The following is a 16,124-nucleotide window of genomic DNA, read 5'->3' on the forward strand; positions in this document are numbered from 1 at the left end:
CTCCGTGTGACTGAAGATTGAGAAATTGGTCATATAAAATATTATGACATGTTAATGTTGCAAAACTGTGACTGTGTTTTAATTTGATCTGTCAAGATTGACTTTAAGGACTTGTTCATACATCGCTCAGTTTTAGCGTTCAGGCCTCTGTCTGTTTAGGAGATCAAAGTTTCAGTGTATTCGGCTACATTTCTTTGGTGAAACTACCCCAAATTAGTGTATATTTAGTGTGTAGGAAGAGTCCACAAACCATGGTATATACATCTGACAATCTATCAATCCAGGTGTACTGATGGCTCATCTCATTTCTTGAGGCCTGAAACTGCTAGCATAGTACAAATACCCCCCAAATTACCCATTTTTGGAAAATACAGTCCAAGGTACTTGGTAAGAGTCATGGTAAGTTTCTAGAGGTTGTAATATTTTCTGGAAAATGTAGAAATTAAGAGGAATCTTAATTTTTTTTTTTATACATTGTCACCAGTCCAGTACACTGTTATTATATAACTGGTGTGGCAGTGATCAGGGACACTGGTGACAATTTTTTTTTTTTCTTCCCCAACACACTGTGATCAACATGTTACCATAAACATTGAACTACTCTGGGCAGGTGATCAGGATTTTTTGAGACACATTTACTGTAAATATAAATGAAATACATTGGTATTAGCATTGTTGCTGAATAAAACTGCCTAATTCAGTCTCTTGTGATTGGGCAAAGCTCATCACATGATTGAGATGGGCTGTGATTGTTCCTGTCTGTACTATGTGACTGATTTGACCAATCACAGCTAACAACTCAATTGTATGCAATGGATGGCATGACAGGAAGCCTTCTTTGTATACAATTGACATGTGATCTGCTGTGATTGGTCACATGACACTGGCAATGGGCTGGTGTACTGACGTCATTGGCTCTGTCCTGTGGACACAGTCGGTGACTCATAGCGCGGCTGAGCAAGTGGCTCCTGACAGGAGGTCATATTACACCCAGTCACAAGGAGTGTCCCGCCAGGCCGTCAATCTGCTATAGGCTGGGCTGGAGGGTGTTAAACTAGTATGTTTGTAGATTTGAAGGGATACATTGGAGACATTTTATCAGTACTTGATTTTAAAGGTACTGACATTTTTTTTTTCTTAGTGGTTGTAAAGGCTCAGGGTTTTTACCTTCATGCATTCGATGTGCAGCAACTCCCCAGCCCCCCAATACTCGTCTAAGCCCCCTCTCGATCCAGCAATGTGCACTGGCAGCAATCCTGGGACTCCCTCTCCTCATTGGCTGAGACCACAGTGGGAGCCATTGAGCCGAAGAGGAGAGGGGAAAAGGGCTAAGCCGCTGTTCCGTATGTGAATGGACACAGAGCAGCGGGTGCCCCTATAGCAAGCTGCTTGCTGTGGGGGCACCTGACAGGAGGGAGGGGCCCAGGAGTGCCTGTGGGACACAAGGAGGAGGATCTGGGCTGCTCTCTGCAAAACCACTGCAGAGAGCAGGTTAGTATTATGTGGTTTAAATAAATTAAGCCTTTAATATCACTTTAAAAGTGAATTTTGCAAGCTGCCAAGATTTTTGATGTGCATGAGTCAGTCAGAATTCCTGGCATCCTTTTTTGTTTCTGATGTCCTTACTGGAAAAGTCAGCTGGGCGTGCCTGCTTTTGCCCTGTACTTTCAGAAATCTGAATGAATGTAGCAATGAGCACTTTGTTCGTTCTTAGAGAACCATTTTTAATTGGATATAATTAAGAATCAAACTCCACGCAAGTTGTGAAATGGCTATAGCCTGATCTCTCAAAGACTCTTGTGTTTAGTGGTGTTTTTAGTTGTATTTATTGTTTCCCTGTCCTTGTAGAAATGTCAATCAAGTGTTGTGCTGTAATGGCCCCACAGAGGGTTGACCTATCTTCTATCTGAGCTTGATAACTGACACCCTGTCTGAGCTGCTAAAGCAGGGTTAAAATGTCATGAAAAGAAAACTAAAGATTTTATTACATGTCATCCTGACAGGCTGTTATGACATTTTTTGGATACAGTGCATATGTTTTGTTTGATTTTTATGCCTTATGCAGGATTTTTACAGTACAGAGTTTTTATACTTGTACAGTTTTTGTGGTTAATGAATTAAATCTTGCCACTAACCCCTGCATGTTAAATGGGTCTCGGTCATAAAATCCAGAGAAAGGAAATTCAGGGGTGTCCACAACACATGGCTAGATTCTATGAATTAACTAGGCCATTTTTTGCATTTTGGCACTGTTTCACTGGAGATTGTGTGGTCATGCTACGCTGTACACAAATTAAATGTATATCTTTTTTTTTTTTTTTTTTTTTTTTTTTTTTTTTTTTTTTTATCCCCCTGCACAAATTGCTTTCTTTTGGTGGTATTGGATCACCACTGCTATAAAACATCCAATAAAAAAATTTAAATCAAATGTCCTCAAATTCAGTTTGTGCAAAAGTAATCGCATCTACAAACTGGTATATACTGGAATTTTTATTTATTTATTCTTTACTAGTAATGGCGGCTATCAGCGACTTTTAGCGGTACTATGATAGTATGGTGGGCAAACTGACCTTTGAGAACCAGTGACACGAGTACAGTGATCAGTGCTAAATATATACTCACTGTACTGGCACTCGCTGGGAAGGAGTTAAACAACTAGGGCGATCAAAGGATTGTGTGCGCGCCTAACCAGTATTTGTGTGTACTGGTGAGGTGCTTTCACAGGAGTGTGGTGGTCCCACTGACAGGACAGATCTCTTACATGTATGTACACTAACCGGAGCCCAGTCCTCTTCTTCCTCACCAATCAGCAGGTGATTGTGGTCAGTCATTGGCTGGCACCTGCTGATCAGCTTGTGCCATTACTAATCGGAGCCAGCATGCCCCCTACCGGGAAGTCCTGAATTGTGTACTAGATATGTGATCCAGCTCAGGAGAGCCCCTCTGCTGCTGTACTCCTTTTGGGAGGTGGTCAGCCTCTGGCTAAATCCTAGAATTGTCTGGTATGGGCAGCACTTCCACTTAATTTTGTATGTTCTGTCTGCCTTTTATCAACTCAAAACACCCAATCTAGATCAATGTTTCTCCTTTTTTCAGTTAAGGCACCCTTTATAACGCTGCACATTCTCAAGCCACCAAGACTAAACTAAATGGTGTTTAAGTGTTACTAAACCCACAACAGTAAAATCAGTCTGTATATGCAGTAAAGCATGCTGGTTATACTCCTTTTTGAACCTAAGGGGTCAATCCTCCACATTGTGTGAAAAGGCTGTTTGATCTGGTCTCTTCTGATCCTCCCCTTCTACTGTCCTCAGTCCATCTGCTAAGAGTAGAGCTCTAGGAGTTGCTCTGCACATGCTTGTTTTAGTGTGTATGGCTAGAGTTTGTTTGCACCTTTTGGGAGGGTGCACGTGATCAGCACTGGGCCATTTTGGCACTGTCCAGCAGAATGAAAACTCCTCCAAGCTTTAACCATTGCTCAGATGGACACTGATAGAAGTCACAAGACTGCTATATACTGCCAATTTAAGAAAAGGTATTTAGCAGCTTATATTTACTAAAATGCATTTACATTTTGTGTGGTTGTCATTGGTGGTTAGGACACAAGTGGCTGGCCTGCATGATGCCCAAGGTTGTATGCTGCACAACAAAAACCCTTTGGCTTGGACCTCTGTAACAGACCTGGATCTAGTAGTGTGATGGGGTTGGCTGTGTCCCTCCCAGGTCTGAGTGCATCCATGAACCAGTCTTATGCAGACAGTTGATGTCAGGAGGCGCTCTGATGATAACAGTCCATGTAAGGGGGAACTCTGATTTGGACAACTGATGTAAGGGAGCTTTCTGATCGAGAGATCTGATGTAAGGGGGCAAAGGCTTTTCTTAATCACCTTAGTCTAAAACAGCCTAATGTATGCGTTTCCCAAGTTGTGGCACTGAAAGATTCAGTGACTCAGTGTTGACATTATGCCCCTGACTTTTTTTTTTTTTTTTTTTGGGCCCCAATCAGGCTAGATCCATCCCTGCTGTGTAAAAAAAAAAAAAAAAAAAAAAAACCCTGCTGACTGGGCCAATGTAGGACACATTTTAGGCCTTTTACTAAGGCACCCTGGTTGACAAAAGCTGATCTAGTTTAATATGTTTGCCTGATTTTTAGCAGAAATGTTAGATTTACAAAATTCATTTTTATGTTTGCTCCCATAAAATAGTTTCAGTTCTATTCTGTTAGTTGGTTAACGTTTTGGGTTGCCAGAATGCATGCTAAAGATTACGTGTTTTGTTTCTCATAAGAGAAAGCAAGCTTACCATGCTTGCCCCATGTTTGAGGTTTGGAGAATAGGTTCCTTTGCTTTAGAAGTTGTCACCAGTAGTATCCACTCTATCCCTCCTAGTTAGTTAATTCTCTCAAAATACTCAGAGGGAGAAATGTACTGTTATGATTTGGTCACAGTAAAGGTTTGTGCATTTGAAAAGCTCTTCCAATTTTCTAAATGCTTTCCAGACTGCTGTCACCAGGGATGCAGTTTGTGCACAACAATGATTACATTGCTAAATAAAGACATGCATTTTGAAAAGTCATTTTTGAATCCAGTTCTGTTAGTAAAACAAAGTGAGCTGTTTCACTGCTCAGAATCCACTCTCCTCAAGTTAATTGTACCCATCTGAAAACTGATCATGGCTTACGCACAGCCATTGATCTCAAAGTAATTTGTCTAAAAATACATCAGGCAGCTTTTGTTGGAAGAGAAAAAAAATGCCTTGAATAAGTGGTGTTTCTTTGAGTTTATAATGGAAACATGACCTCAGAACAGACTCCTGGAAACTGAATGCAGAGCTATGAATCAGCCACACAGGATGCTAATAATAGGCATTTGCACTGTAGTACAGTAACTGTTCAGGTGGAAGATATTTGTGACATTTTTTTTTTTTTATACATTGCCCTTTCAGTCCGGCCTATTGACTCAGTTCCTTTTGCTTATTTTATCCAGAATAATCCTTTCTTTTTTTTTTTTTTTTTTTTTAAGGATTATTCTGGTAAAAAAAAAAAAAAAAAATCCCAGTGGTGAATAAATACCACCAAAATAAAGTTTTATCTGTCTCAAAAAAAGGCTAAAGTCCTATGGATACAGTGTTGCATGACCGTGCAATTGTCATTCAAAGTGTGGTAGTGACGACAGCTGAAAATTGGCCTGGACTGGAAGGGGGTGAAAGTGTTCGGACTTGAAGTGGTTAAAGTAGCTGAACTCAAGAAGATATCTGTCATAGATGTACTGTAAACCTGCAGTGTGAGATTTGGCCACTCTTGAGTCTGACTTCTAGTCTCAGAAGCTTTAGAGAGATTTGGTGATGTCACTATCGTGCTGCTCACTTTTGTTCCCGCTGGAGGCTTTGACATGAAGAAGCAAAATCCCTGCTCCCTATCAAGATGGTCACCTCCCAACAGATGATTTGCCTATGGTCATTGTTCCAGATCCCATTCAATGGAGTTTGCATATTCCACCTGTGCTTCTGTAAGTTTCCTTTGGGTACTCCGGATTCCTCCCACACTCCAAAGACATTCTGGTAGGTTAATTAGCTCCCACCTAAATTGGCCCTAGAATGTGTATTTGTCGGTTAGGGACCTTAAGCCAGCCATACATGGATTGATATTGGATCCATGTATGGGCAGGCATGCTATACACAAGTTGGTTTATTAATCATCTTGTGTACAGGTTTTGTCAAGTTTATAACCTTTAGATTGTACGCCCCTTGAGGGTTAGGGACTGATGTGAATGTACAATATATATGTAAAGCGCTGTGTAAATGTACGGCGCTATATAAGTACCTGAAATAAATAAATAGCCAGCAACACTGTTCTGATGGTGGGGAACTTTCCCTTGCCATCAGAAAATAGCTCAGCGGGAAGGATTCCCCCATCGAATGTGTGGATTGGGGAAATCTGCTCATTTTCTGAGGAAAGATCAGCTGCAGGTAGAAGTAGGCATGTCTAGTGACCAGATAGGACTCCCCACCCCTCCCCCTCAGAGTTCACCTTTAAGATGACAGCCCCATAACTTTAAATTTCTAAGTGAATGCATTTTCTATCCTCAAAGGCTCTTTAACCTTGTTACCTTACCAGTGTTTGTATATGAAAATATTTTTCTGTACTTCCATGTTTGAGCAAGAACAAATTTTATTAATGTGCCCAGTCCTAATTCTCCACCCCCCCCCCCCCCCCCCATATCTCTGGGTGTGTGTCCTTAATTTGTATGTAAGCCTGCAGGATCAATTTCCTGCTGGTTTGTGTTGACTGGAGTCATCTGTAATTACATACATATATTCATAGTCTTGCTCTGTGCATATAAATATATGTATGTTTCTGCTTTCTGTTTTAAAGACCACAAAACTCTAGAATTCTGAATTTCACCCTCTTTATTTCTAAGTTTTGTATTGTGTTTTTTTGTTTTCCCTCTTATCTATTGTGGACTAACCAAATTAAATCGCTGTAGTCAGGAAACGACTTTCCTGCTATACGCGACAGTACATTATATGTAGGTTGTAGCTAGAACTGTGCTACAAGTGTGTTGGTTTTGTGGATGTTCATGGTTTGAATGCTTTGTTGTTTTCACATCCTTGTGGAACCCTGTAGTTAATCCTCTTGATACAAGCAGCGGTGTCCTATAAAGCCATGCATCAACAAATGCAGAACATATAAAAAACAGCAAAATTGATGGTCGTATTACTTGTTTTAAAGTTGAAGTATAGTCAAATACTAACAAAGCCTAAACCTCCTCCCACCCCCATTCCAAGCCTGTTTGAACTACTTTGTAAAGGAAAATTCAATACTTACCTATGCTGAGGGCACTCTGGCCCTGGCCCAGTTACATGACCTCTCCAGCAGCCAGATTCAGTGACAAGAGATCACGGACAACATTTGCAGAGCCTGGATGATGTCACCCATAGGATTACCATGGGGCATCTGTCAACTGTCCCTCTACACTGAAGCTGGTCCTGGGACCCGATCATGTCACTGAACTGGAGATGACTCAAAGTATTTAGATTTTTCCTTTCACAGGGTAGATAGAATAGGCTTGGAATGGGGGTGGTTCTGTAGAGAAAATCTGCTCACAAAAATAGTAAGCTGTCAGCAAGACTGTATAGCAAATGCATTCAAGTGCATAAATTTTATTTTTTAGTTGTCTTTTTGAGAATCTCAAGTGCCCCAAAAACCTATAATGTAAATACAAATGTTGGTCAGACTTGGATCTGCCCCATTCTACTTCTCTGGCTTATTGTTGGACCTTAAAGTGGAACTAAAGGCACAAATAACTTTTTCAACCATCTGACACCCGGGAGATCCCTTGCTGGGGCTGGCATATTCTTCCCAACTTCCCGGTGCCGGTCTTTGGCCATCTCAATTGGCTGGCGTGGGATTACATTACGCCTGCGCATGCACAAAAATGCAGTCTTCTGGGCACAGTCACTGTTTTTTAATGCAAACTTGGCTGTGCATGCGCAACTCCATGTACATTTTTCAGGGGATTGCAAACGCATAGGTAACATGTATTATATTGCAAAAGAGACATTGCGTTCCTCTTGCAATAAAAAGCCTCCCTGTTCACAGGTTTTAAATTTCTGCCTTTACTTCAACTTTACTACTAGGGCAGCCAATGTCCAAATGTAAGGTGTGGGTTTCAGTGTCTGAGGTGAAGTTGCCAAACAAGTTAAGTTTTTTTACTTTGAAAGAGGACTAAAAAGGGGTTAAGTCACAATCTATTGCCTATGAGTACATGCGTAACAGGCCTGCTGACAACGTACTAACCTTTATATAGGCTGAGAGAATCCTTGTTTATAGAATAAATCCTTATGGTGCTTTTTCAAATAGATATGTACAGCTTTCTAGTTCATCTTCTAAAGAGTACATTAGAAGGTTCCATTTCAGGTTTTTTGAATTTAGAGAAGCAAAATGTTTTGCTGGTTGACTTTGGTAATCTGTTTGCAGATTTTTGTTGTCTTCATCTGACACTTGATCTGCACACTCAGATTGAATTCAGTTTTGTGTAGTGTTGTGCTCCAAGACAAAAATTGCTTTTGCTATGTAGTTAGGTCACATGGCCAGAGAAGTAAGCAGCTGCCCTTCCAGTGTAGACTTAGAAAAAAAATACTGCCCCATGTCCCTCATTATTGCTTCTAACCTTCATACATACGGATTTAGCACAATGTCACAAGACAGCTCAGCGTTGCCTTGCTGCAGTTCTGTTTGTTGGCTTTTTCAAAAGCTTAAGCTTTGTGCAATGTGAGGTTGAGCATCTCCCCAATGAGAGTGCGTTTAGCAGGCACTCCACGCACAGCTTTATGCATTAAAATGGATAAAATGTTGTTGCCGACTATAGCAACTGATCAGATGGGTCTTTCCATTGTCCATATTGAGACACCTGACTGTTCGATAATTTGCTATGGGCAGCAGTAACACTTGTTTTGAACTTTATTATACGAGGTAGAAAGCAAAGTATTCCACGTACCATTTCTTATGGTAATGTTAAAGTATATATCCTGGTAATAAATACACTGTTTCACTCACCTCCTAATCTACGTTTCAGGGAAGCTGTACACCACTAATGGTAACAACTCTTCATCCACACGTAGCCACCATCACTCCGCAGTATGCGGTACCATTTACCTTGAACTGCGCAGCCGGGCGGCCGGCCTTAGTTGAACAGACTGCTGCTGTACTGGTAATTTTGTTTCACTTGATTGTGCACACTAACAGTCTTTTTTTTTTTTTTCTTAAATATTTGTGTATGTTTTCCTTTCCTCTTATCATAGAACGTTTCAGAAGAGCATGGAAGCATGAGCTCCATCTTGTGGCTGTGTTCTTGCAACATTCTTAGCGGCTCCTTAATGTTTTCATTTATTTTTTGTTTCCCTTTCCAAATGATTGCTGCAGTGCTGTCCGCCTCCTATGTTTCAGCCTGGCTTTCTTTAAGGCAGCAGTTCCAATGAGGGTTAAATTGCATTCTTGCTTCCTATATTATACAGCTTTTTCCCTTTTTTATTCTTTCCAGCTTGTCTTCAAAAGGTTTCCCCGATGAAACAGCCCTTATTGACAGTACCGTATTTTCAGACATTCATTGCCTATAACAAACGCTGAAATAAATGGAACATGTAGATGGTTATAAGAGGTTATATATTTCTTCAAGTTTAAAAAACAAACTTGAAAAGAAAATGTCAAACTAGACTGACACAAAACCGCTTCTAAATTCTACTACATATGAACACCTGGAATTCTAACTTTTTTTTTTTTTTAAACTAGTCCTAATGTTCCTTTTTATAATCTGGATTCCCTTGATAAGGAGAGTAGGAATGATACTGCGTTTTTGACTGGTTTTGAAGTGTGTTTTTTTTTTTTTTTTCTTTTTTTTTTCAGTTTTATCACCAATACTAAAATAGAAGGATTTTTTTTTTTACTGTATTTGAATATCCAAGCACAATTTGAGATTCAGTCCTAACGGAGTTTTCTTACCAAGTGCCATCTTTGAAGTCCTCCAAAAGTTTCTGGCAGTTATAACACTTCTTAAAAGATATTGTGTAGCATAGTCCACACTTTTTTAAATTATTAGAGTATGGCAAATGTCAAAGTAGCTTCATTCTGGGTGACTTGGGAGATCATTTCTTTGCATGCAGAAGTGAAATCCTTGTATATGCTTTGGTTTGAGATTAACCTAATGCCTTAAGAGCAGTCTCTTGCTGAGGTGTACTGCATTCAAGGCCTTTCTTCTATATGGATTTCTAATCAATGACTTCAGCGCAGCCCTTTAACCAACAAACCTGAAGACTTTGTATGGTCATTAACACAATCGGCGAAATAGCTTGTTCTGTACCCTCAATGATATTGCTTTTCTACAGATGTTGAAAATTCTTGTTTGAACTTAAAGGTGAGCTCAACTTAAATTCTTGGGAGAGTAAAATTTTTGGATTGCTCAGACTAGTAAAAAAAAAATAAAAAAAAATTGAACCTTATGAAAGACCTCCTTATACTTATAGGGTTTTTATGTAAAGACGATTGTGGAGGTCTGGCAAGAAGTTCAACTGCACCAGACATTTATTTACGAGTGACTTTTAGCTTCTTTTCTTTCCTGCATACTTCTAAAGCTTTGTGTACTTAAAGCTCTGCCCACTCTTTTTTTTTTTTTTCCTAGAGATAACTATCTATTCCATGAGCATATTTTTAAGTATATTCCCTGTGAGACAACTGCATAAAATGTTGTCTTTATGTCTTGATTGGAAAGGTATGCAGGTTATTTATGCAAGAAGTGCATTTATTGATATGCTTGCAATAAAATTCACAAAGACCTGGTTATTTGCATGGTTTCCATGGCTTTGGGTAAAATGTTGTTTTCTTTCATGAATTTGGTGTTTAACTAAATTTTTGAAACCTAATTTAAAACATTTATGTAAAGCCCTATTTGCCTTTATTTCCTCTCCTCCTCCTTCTCCTCCTTCTCCTCCTCCTCCTTCTCCTCCTCCTCCTCCTCCTTCTCCTCCTCCTCCTTCTCCTTCTCCTCCTCCTCCTTCTCCTCCTTCTCCTCCTCCTCCTTCTCCTCCTTCTCCTTCTCCTCCTCCTTCTCCTCCTTCTCCTCCTTCTCCTCCTCCTTCTCCTCCTTCTCCTCCTTCTCCTCCTTCTCCTCCTCCTCCTTCTCCTCCTCCTCCTTCTCCTCCTCCTCCTTCTCCTCCTCCTCCTCCTCCTCCTCCTCCTCCTCCTCCTTCTCCTCCTCCTCCTTCTCCTCCTCCTCCTTCTCCTCCTCCTCCTCCTCCTCCTTCTCCTCCTTCTCCTCCTTCTCCTTCTCCTCCTCCTCCTTCTCCTTCTCCTTCTCCTCCTTCTCATTCTCCTTCTCCTCCTCCTCCTTCTCCTCCTCCTCCCCTCAAACACTGACCACATAGTTTTAACTTGGTCCCTAATGACTCAGTGACGTGGGCCAATAAAACCATCAGTTCTCAGTGTAATTATTTAATTCCGTATAATCTTGTATTCATTCTGAGGATTCTTTATACTTTAGTATAATTCAAAGTAATTTGGGTTTTTTTTTCTGGGACCTGTGTAAATAATTGAGGCTTGGCAAAGTGTAATGTTACATATGAGGTGCAAAGTACATTTGCTGTAGAATTTCAAAAAATAAAATCACAAGTTAATGTGCATTCCAAAGATTTTCTTTCTAAATTGTAATCTAACTTTAGCTCACCTTTTTTAGTTCATCAGCCAGCTTGCCAATGGATTTGACTGCCTTTTACTGCTTTGCCTAAGTTTGCATTACTCCATTGCAAAGCTTTGCATATTTTTGTCCTTCCTTTGTCAAAACAGTTCATCGCTAGGAGCACCAGATCTCTGCATCACATTTTGGGATGTTTTTGCTTTTATATTAAACGAAATGCTTTGTCTTGGGCAGGTTTTGGCTTTTTTGGAAAGACGCATGGTGTGATTTAACATTTTATTAAACTTATTTTCCTTCCACTGTTTTTATTGTGAAATGGTTTTGAGGTCTCAGGAGCGGTGTTTACAGAACAAGGGTCTCTCACTTGCAGAAATACTGTTAGTCTGTATCAAAGCCTTATATCAACATGTGCTGTGCTGCAGAACTGCTTGAGTTCCAGACCCTCTCAAAAAAAACTGTGTAGCAGGTTTTACAGTTTTGTGAACCCTTTTGAATTGCACGAACATGAATGTATCTGTGCAGAAAAATATTAAAAAAATAAATATCTGAAGCAATCTTGCACTGTCTGTGTATTACCCACAGATCATAAACAATATAAAATATACAAAGCAATGTATAGTGCTAATACACTTGGTAATAATCCACCTTGCACCAATGTATATATTGTCACATGAAGTCCTTCAAATTATAATATAAAAGTGGACAGTCAACGAAATGAAGGTGCATGAGAGAGCCCCTAATTTTGAATAAATGGAGCAGTTTAGCAAATCTTGATTTTCCACTTATAAAACACTTGACCACCTCTTCAAACACTACCTTGTGAGCATTTGTGAATCTGCTCACTTTGGAAGATTACCTAAAGAGATATAAAAGGTCAAAACAGGTATGTCACAGAAGGGGAATGTTGCACATTTCTGCTTTTTTAATAGAACATTCTGTTCCACTTGTCCTCCATGTGCATCCAAAGGTAACTCTGTTCACTTGGCAGTGATCCTCAAAATAAGCCACATCTCATGCTGTCCATTGAAAAGATTTTATTAAAATAAAAGCAACACATTTTACTCATTATATGAAAACGACCGTATGTAAAAAGTGCACATCTACTTCCCTGGAGATTGGCAACAGTTAGCTTAAATTTCAATAGACCCCACTCGTAAGCCAAACCGAGACTAGATGTGATGACGTCATTCTAAAACTCCGCCCATATGCGATAGTGCCCATGGGAGGAGACTTCATCGGGGGTGGGGAAATATTACATGTCACGCTTTCATAGCGCTTCCAGTCTCCATGGATACATAAACATCACCTGACACCCTTAACTCTTGTACCGCACTGATAAATTGCAGTTTTTACATGGCGACTGACTTATTCATATTGAGTAAAATTGGTTGCTTTTAATTTCAATAAAATGGGGAACATTAGATGTGGCTTTATTTTGAGGATCACTGTGCCATATGAACAAGTACCTGTTTCGACCTTTTTATAGCCTTGAGGTAATCTTCCAAGGTGAATAGATTCCAAGGTGAATAGATTCTTAAATACTCACGGGGTGGTGTTTGAAGAAGTGGTCATGTGCTTTACAAGTGGAAAATAACTAATATAGTGCCCCATTTATTCAACATTAAGGACTTTCTTTCTTATGCACCTTTTTTATTTCATTGACTCATTCACTATTTATATTATGAGGGTTTGATGGACTGTGTATTAGCACTGCATTTTTGTATATTTTAACCCTTTAGAATTATTTGCCTTTCTGGCTGAATGGCTCCTATAGTATAGTCTGATCTTCCTACATTTAATATAAGTAGAACTATAGGCTCATTTTGGATAGAGGGAAGGAGGGTTATAACCCCCATCAGGTTTATTGCCATCAGTGTCTTATTGGGGATGCTTACCTTTACTGCTTGTCCCATAGACAAAACAAAGTAAGAGGAAATCCCTGCAAATTAAGGGTTTGTTTTGTGTAAAGATATAGTGACTCTGATTTACTAAAATCGTACAGGTTTGCAAAGTGAATTTTGCTTTTCTTCGTTAATGAGGTAAAGTTATGTGGACTTCTATCTTTAAGCATGTGCCAAAAAAATTACGTTTTTTAAAATTTATCATTGGGTATTCTTTGCAAAGTGAATTTTTAACTTTCACCTCATTCACTAAGGGTACATTTTAAAATTCACATGCTGTGCTCCACTGCCCTCAATTTAAGCATGTGAAACACTAGAGTTGTTATACAGGATTTATATAGCGCCAACTGTTTGTATTGTAACTAACATCTGCCTTAAGTTTGTGAAGCACTGTGCAATTTGTTATATGAGGAATCAGAGGGGCCTGCACAGTAGAGCTTACAATCTAAGAGTAATGACTTGTTATAATTGGGGTAATTGAGACAGGTAGAGGTGAAAAAAAAAAAATTGTCTTAAACACTGCTTTTGAGGCTATGGTCTGTGAAGGGGTGAAACAGATATTGAACTGTTTGGGAGAAACACACATTACATTTTAAAGTGAACAAACCATCAGCAACACATCTGGAGCATAGTGGGGAAGAAAGATGAAGGCTTCATTAGTATTTGAAAATGTGTGGGGGTTGTCTTTTTTTTTTTTTTTTTTTTTTTTTTTTTTTAAACATTCTAATTGTTGAGGTCAAATGGACAACTATGACCGTGGTGACAAGAGAAGGATGGAAAAATGTTCTTGATCTACCAGTGGCCAGCTTAAAACAAAAGGATGGTTAAATCAAAATACAATTGTGTACAGTGGGTATAGAAAAGACCCCCCCCCCCCGTTTGTTTCCAGCTGTATTTGTTCAGTGCAGCTTATAGCATAAATGAAAGAACACTAACATGTTAGAAAATCTTTCCTGTCACCTTGTCAGTATTTTTTTGAATCACCTTTTTGCTTTAATTACAGCCTTTTAGTCTGTTGGGATATGTCTCTACTGATTTTGCACAACTAGACTTTGCAATATTTGCCCACTCTTCTTTGCAGAACTGCTGAAGTTCAGGTATATTTTATGGTGACCACAGATTTTCAATGGGGTTTAAGTCTGGGTTCTGACTAGGCCAGGCAAGGACATTCACCTATTTCTCCAACCACTATGTGGTTATTTTTGCTGTGTGCTTTGGGTCATTGTCATGTTGGAAGGTTTTTATCTTTTTTCCAACTCTGATTCTGTTTTTGAATTTTTATTTTCTGACTTGTTGGTGTTGTATCTTTTCACTTGGGTGGTATAAGTTGCACAGAGTAGATATATAGCTGGATAAAACAAACACTGCCTTCATTTCAGTCTGCAGAGCAACAAAATGATTTTGTAAAGGGGTGGCGATTCTTTTCTATACCCACTGAGGAAGGCCAAGTGACATTTCTGATGTTAGCAGTGTTCTGAGATTACTTGACCTGAATATTATTTAAACAATCCCAAGAAAGCTGTGTTAAAAAAAAAAAAAAGTCCTCCATCCTTTCTAATCGTTGTGGAAAATTGTTCAGTACCACAGGGAACCGTTGGAGTTCATTGCTGAGGAATTAAATTCCACATATTGCTAATGCAAGGGTTCCTATGTTTTCCATTATGATTTAGATCAAATTTGGCTTTATGCAGATGCCCAGGTAATTCCAAAGAGTTCACAAACTTTCTTGTAGCTACAATTTGCATAATCCTTATGGACTTTCATTTCATTTGGATTTACTGCTCATCTTCATAGTTGTGAGCAAAGGTTTAAAAAAAAAGTCCTTTTAAAGCTCTTACTCATGTCATGAATATAACATTTTATTACTGGTCAGGCAGAAACTGAATACATAACATCTTTGGTTGATGGCCTATGCCGTTTTGGCAGTTACCAGCTATTGGTTTGCTTGATCTTTATACTTGTGGATAACATTGTGGGAGTGAGTTTCGGATGGCCATGGGTATATGAGAAGTGTGTAATTGGGTCTAGGATAGGAGCTGTATGGGAACAGCCTGGTGTTATGTACCCAATTACAAGCTGATCCCTGCTGTCCCTCCTTTAGAGCCAAATCAGAGTTTGATTCTGCTCGTTGCGTAATATCTCCCATTTGGGTAATGTGATCCTCTTCTCCCCCACAAGGAAGGATGTATACTGTTTTCAATCGTCTCATGCTAGGTGATCTGATATGGCTTAGTGTTGCATCTCAAGCGTGGATCCTGAGTAAGCAAATGCAGTGAAACACGTTGATCCTATACTCTTATTGTTTGCTCATCACAAACTTAAGACTATGATGGTGCTAGACCATGATATTCATCATTTTTATGTAAAATGTCTTAACTGAGTGGATTAATATATTATATCCACATTTATGCTTAGGTGTGGTTACTTATGCTTGCTTGTTTGTTCCTGCTTTGATTTAAGTTTTGGGATGGTACCACAATGTGGATACTTCTAACTTGGCTCCTAATGGCACATTGTCTTTTTGCAAATTCTTTTTTTAAGCAATATTTACAAATGTATTAAAAGTAGATGTTTTGGGTAGAATAGAGTAGTTGTGCAGCTTCTGCAACACAGCACCATAAATCACTGATTACTGACCTCGTTTTGGTGTTGCCCTTTATTTCTGCAAGGTGAAGATCTCTGTCTTAAACAGGCTAACGTGACATTTCTTGTATTGGTGTGTGACTAAGAGGTTGTCTATTTTTTCCTTTTTTGTGTTTTCTAGCAGGCTTGGCCTGGTGGAACACAGCAGATCTTACTGCCATCCACATGGCAGCAACTTCCTGGTGTCGCCCTTCATAACTCTGTTCAGCAGACAACCGTGATCCCCGAAACTATTGGAAGTAACCAGCAGCTTGCAGATTGGAGGTAATGTATACAACTGTAATTTTTTTTTTTTTTTTTTTTTTTTTTTCGATTAAGCTTGGACAGTTAAGCAATCACACAAGAATAATACTACTTGAACAATGTGTGTTGATTATTCCATAGAAATCCAAAA

At 39.3% G+C, this 16,124-nt stretch overlaps 1 protein-coding gene across 3 annotated transcripts in view; it reads left to right on the top strand.

The window, feature by feature from the left end:
* The window catches only part of HIPK1 (homeodomain interacting protein kinase 1), a 122,853-nt gene that overhangs the window by 91,618 nt on the left and 15,111 nt on the right, over window positions 1-16,124 (top strand). Inside the window, exons 10-11 of one of the 3 annotated variants that reach the window (XM_089681078.1) lie at window positions 8,577-8,711; window positions 15,852-15,994. In XM_089681078.1, coding sequence (XP_089537204.1) covers window positions 8,577-8,711; window positions 15,852-15,994 — 278 coding nt within the window. The remainder of the gene's footprint in view (window positions 1-8,576; window positions 8,712-15,851; window positions 15,995-16,124) is intronic. The other 2 variants (XM_089681079.1, XM_089681080.1) reach the window with 2 other exon arrangements.

This window comes from Staurois parvus, unplaced genomic scaffold, assembly GCF_062004578.1.
Source record: "Staurois parvus isolate SC_StPar_1 unplaced genomic scaffold, SC_StPar_1.0 ptg000258l, whole genome shotgun sequence".
In the NCBI taxonomy this organism is placed as follows: Eukaryota; Metazoa; Chordata; class Amphibia; order Anura; family Ranidae; genus Staurois; species Staurois parvus.